Genomic DNA, 5,372 nt, shown 5'->3' on the forward strand with positions numbered 1-5,372 from the left:
TAGAAGCAACAGAAATAAAAAACAATTGTTTTTTTTTTTTCAACAGGCACGGAAGCAACAGCACTCCACAACGTGTGAAGCTTTAACAGCGGGCGAAAAATTACGAAGAAAAGTGCCGTTCTCGTCGAACTTAAACGAGATTTGTAAAGTTTTCGTTGCCATTTCCGCGCTCGTTAATAAATGAGAAAAGTGTACTCGGTTCGCGATAATAAGGTAACCGCGATGAATCGCGTTGTGCTGTGAACAGTGCATGGAAAGAAGATCGATCTAGGAACAGCCGCTGTCGTCAAATGGAGTTTCTTCACGCGGACGCGTTCGAGCCCACGAAATGGTGAAATGATCGTGTACTTAGTGTATCGTGGACGCTGCAGCGATTTCTAAGAAGCAATTGTCCAAGACTAAGATGTACCCCGCGCCGGCGAGACATCCCGCCGCTCCCGTAAGTACTCGCATCATTACTCTTCCGTTGTAGCGGGGTAGAAATTAACATCGTGGCATTTGCGAAATGAGAATTGTAGTGTTATAAAATTTCAAGTATGTATTTAACGGAAAAGAAAGAAAAAAAAAAAAAGAAAAGAAAAAAAAACGCAGAACGAATAACGCTGAAATCTCATTGTCGCTTAATTTCAACCGAGTTCGATTTTAACCAACTTTCAACTTAACGTGCAGCCAAGTTAGCAAATCGACGGAACATTTTCTATTCTGCGTTCGGCATTTTCCCAGTGTGCTACCGTATATATTTCTTCGCTTACGCCACGGTATACTCGCCACGGTATACTCGACATTTTTGCTTAGCGTTATCCATTATAGCGCACGTCAAAGGGTAATATAGTGTAATTACCGCTCCGCGCGAGGGAAGCGAAAGAGCACGTGGGAGTCAAGTCGACCGCTCTCGCACTTCGCGTTGCTAATTCGAAGAATGTTTGATTGTTCCCCGTGCACGTCCCTACGCCACACACAACCTCCGCTCGTGCCACTCTTTTTACCGTCATAATTTCACGCGTCGCACAAGCTCAAAGTCCCATACGATGAAACGGGACCACCGGCGAATTTGCTGACACACGAACGAGAGAGAGAGAGAGAGAGAGAGAGCGAGAGCGAGAGCGAGAAAGAGGGTGGGAGGAGGCGACCATTAGAAATTATGAGGATTATTTATAGAGCCCGCAAGTCAACGTACAACAATTGCCGTTCATAGAACCGGCCAATGGGCGATATGTGGGCACCACTCGTTTGCTTATTGACGCTGATGTGGCGCCGCTCTGCTCAAGGGGCACAAAGTGGCTCGATCGTTTCTTCGACGAGTATACTCGAAGCGCACCGACGAACGTACGAAGCGGTGGCGATAACGGTGCCGTAATACTTCTCTTAATATCGCGCTTAATGGCCGATAATTATTGCGGTGACTAATAATACAACTATACGATACGACATAATTGGTTTAAGGGAAATCAGAAAAAGTTAAGCAAACGTTACGAACGATAAGCCATAATTTTAATAAGCGGGCATTTTCGAGAACGGAATGACGTCACACGTCGTTTTTTTTTTTTTTTACTGTCGCGCAAAACGACTAAGAATTATTAACGGTAACTAGAATAACGTAATTAACAACTCAAGAGGAGTTGCGAAAATTTAGATATATAATTTTTGTTTAGATAATAACTTCTTCCTTTACGAATATTATCTAGTTCATTTGTAAGTTTATTTAGTAATTCTAATTTATGTAAATTGCAAAATTCAACATATGTATTGATCATTTTATAACATTGAAGATATTTATTTGCGCACTAATTTCATAGCGTTGGCTCTTACGTGTTCTTAATTAAGCTCTACTTATTATCGTTTTATGTTAAGAGTCTCTTGATTATTTATATGAATTTATGGATACTCTTGAGAGATACATGGCGGATCGTCTGTAAAGTATGCGAGACAGGTGATAATTATCGCGATTTATTATTAAACCAAGTAATTAATCCAAGAGAACGAAGTTGGACCCTGTTACGAAAATCGTTATTTAACAGGAAATTCTTCGCATTGCGTGCTGCTGAAAAAATGTAAGCTAGTCTTACATTACGACAAGTACTTATAATGTCTTTTGCTTCCGTCATTGGCGCGATTCGAATGACGTCTTTCTGTCAGGGTATCATTAGCGATTTTTTAGTGGAAACGAATGGAAATTAATCTTTTTTACGCTGTAATACAAATTTCGTGTGATAATGTTGCAAAGAAAGCAATAACTTAACCACCGTTAATAGATCACGGAAATAAAGTTTTGCTGAAAAGCGTTAAAAAGTTCAGTTAGATATAGAAATAATTTTGTTCGGACCATCAAAATAATTTTGTAAGACGCTTAAATTGCTAAAATGTTAAAACTTTGTGCGGTACTGTTATTCGGATTTGTATCTATAATAGCTAAATTTTTAAATACTTAAGTAGAACTATTCTTTCCGTGCGGACGCATAATCGAGTGTAATCATCGTGGCACGCGATTGCCTTTTTACGTATGCCTTTCATGGAGCAGTTATTTACTCTTTGGTTGGAAGAGATGTGACTGATAAGCTCAAATAAAGATTCGTATTAATGTTCTACACGGAAGGAACAGTTTTACTGAAGTGTTTATTTAGCTATAATAGATCTGAAAATAATCTTGTTGAATTATTAAAATAATTATGTAAGATGCCAAAGCTGGTTGTTAGAATATCAAAATTTTTTGCAACGTTGCTTATTATGCTTGAATTTCCTACTAATTATTTCGATGGTCCGACAAAATTCTTTTAAGATCGATCTGTATCTGTTAAATTTTTAGATCCTTTTGCAAATAATAAATTTCGTTCTTTCCGTGTACAAACATGACTTGGCTGCAAATTTTGCGTATCGTTATTGAGAAAAATTGTCAATGTCACTTGAAACATTCGTAAACTTATCAACGTGAAGGGTATCTTTAATTAATAATATGGGCCTTTATATACCTGAATTTATATTGCATGCGAAAATCTGTAACGTAACGTACTTATATATTTTCATATGTGATATTTTTCGAGAATGCATAACTCCATATAAAATTATTTTCAGATCTATATTTAACTAAATGTTTTAACACTTCAGTGTCTTGGATCCTTCGTTGTAATCGATGAGTCTTGAATCTCTTCGATTTCGATCTTTCCTACATATATTTTTAATTTTATACAAATGAATTAGAAAGTCTCTTGACGTATTGCTTTATGCGAGAGCTATCGATTCTTAAATCTTAGGTTTAATCCCGATTAGGATTCATTTTTATTCCACATATATCTTAATCTTCGATCTCACTTTATCTACATATTCTGAAGGATTGATATAAAGAATTTTGAAAATTGTGAATGAAGGAGTATGAGGTGAAATAGTTAACCCGTATCGAAAATCCATATTTCATACATATTTCTATCTTATAAAATTTATACATTACATGTATAAAACCTTCATTATAAGTTACGTTTCCATTTGTATAAATATGATATGTAAATATAATACAAGATATGTTGAATATGCACAGATATACGTAAAAAATATAAATTATTCGAGTGAGATTTAATAATCCTATACGGAAAGGATTGTTTTACTGAAGTATCTCTCTCTCTCTCTCTCTCTCTCTCTCTCTCTCACTCAAAAATTTACCTTTATTTAGACACAGATCTGAAAATAATTTTGAATCATCAGAATAATAATGTCGCGCTCAAACTTTTTGTAGCATTAATCGTCATGATATTTCCACGTAATTAGCCAAATTTTTAAATATTTTAGCAAAATTGTTTTTTCCGTGAATGATGATCCGATTTTTTATTAAATATTGAACAAAGAAATACTTTCTGAAGCGCATATATTTCTCTGATTCTCGATTATGTACTTATATTTTTACATTTAAAGTCAGTCACGTATTTCGCGTGACGGTTGATCATCAGTATAACAGAAAAGCTAGATGTTAGGACGAATGAGCCATTCTCCTTGCTTGCCAACCAAATAAACGAATGCACGCTGGCGAGCGTCACGCTCGTAATTCTGTAACTCGATCCTTCGCGAGGAGGATAATAAAAGGCGAAATAGTTATTCGCGAGAGTCGTCCGTTGTTTTAAGACGCGATGTCTAGAAAACCGTGAAAAGCGAGAAAGTTGGGAAGCACCGACAAGAAAAATCGGAGAAGAGTGTCGGAGATATAAAGACCGGAGAATATAGTTTTCACAATTTCCTACCGCGAGATGGATAGAAAAAAGGTGCGAAATTGCTCATTTGATAATATTTGTCGCATACTTCAATAACAATTACACAGTGAATTACGATAACACAAGAATAATGCTTTTCTTATGTTATACCTAATAATTCTACTTTTTCATTATTCCATTCAATTTTTATCCGACAAGAATAAATTTTCATCTCGCAGGGGAATAACCGTCTCCGAGCAAAGAATCCTTTTCTTATAACTCAATCAAACTGTGACGTTTTTGTATACGCTCTTAAATAAAAGAAAATATATGCAACGCGTTTTACGTTTTACGATCGTGTCAGCTGTCACTCGTGCGATCATATTCGAAGTTTCTCGTCGTTGTTTTTTTTTTTAAATTAAAAATAAAAAGATTCCCAATAGATTGTAGTTAATAGCAATGGCGTAACTAGGTGAACGTCCTCTTGTCTCTCTCTCTCTCTCTCCCCTCGTTTCTCTGTCCCCTGCTCACGTCTTTGATTAATAGTTATCTCTCGTGTCGCGGACGTGCTTTAGAAGTTAAGCGGGAACAAAAGTGCGGCGAACGAGCACTCGCAAGCAGCAGCAGCAGCAGCAGCAGCAGCGTCTCTGCCGCGGCGATATAATTTGCGCAAATGTAGGAAGTAATATCGCGGGGACAACAAGAGTCTCGCGACGCGCTCTTTGCAAAATGCGCCTGGCTGAGCGCGCGAGCACGACGAGAGCGACGCGAGCTACACCGACAGCGGGACAAAGGGACGCCGCTTTGTTTCTCCATCCCTTTCTTCTCTCTTTCCTTTCTCTCACTCTCCTCTCGGCCCTATCCGCCTTCCAGCCGACCCGTTCCTCGCGTTGCCTTCCCGCGCCCTTTCGTGCCGGTTCGCCGTGTCGTTTCGTGCTCCAGATTCCGCGGATTCTACGCGCCTCGCCCTCTCATAGAGAGATCGCCCGCACTGGATTTCATATAAAAAATCTCGCCGTTTATTGCTTTATTGCCTCTCTTTCGTGTAAAAAAGAGAGAACAAGAATATAACATTTTCAACTGGTAAAATTACGCGTTCGTGGTTTATGATCATTACATGCTATACATGAAACTAAAACCTTTGTACAACTCTGTTGATATATTTACATAAATCTTTATACAAATATATATATATATATA

At 37.8% G+C, this 5,372-nt stretch overlaps 1 protein-coding gene across 1 annotated transcript in view; it reads left to right on the forward strand.

The window, feature by feature from the left end:
• LOC108746729 (protein groucho-like) overlaps positions 1–5,372 on the forward strand; it is a 78,549-nt gene that overhangs the window by 10,589 nt on the left and 62,588 nt on the right. Inside the window, 1 exon segment of the mRNA XM_018483662.1 lies at positions 47–439. Within this exon segment, the coding sequence (XP_018339164.1) occupies positions 404–439 (36 nt within the window). The 5' untranslated portion in view covers positions 47–403.

The sequence above is a fragment of the Trachymyrmex septentrionalis genome, unplaced genomic scaffold, assembly GCF_001594115.1.
Source record: "Trachymyrmex septentrionalis isolate Tsep2-gDNA-1 unplaced genomic scaffold, Tsep1.0 scaffold19, whole genome shotgun sequence".
Classification (NCBI taxonomy): domain Eukaryota; kingdom Metazoa; phylum Arthropoda; class Insecta; order Hymenoptera; family Formicidae; genus Trachymyrmex; species Trachymyrmex septentrionalis.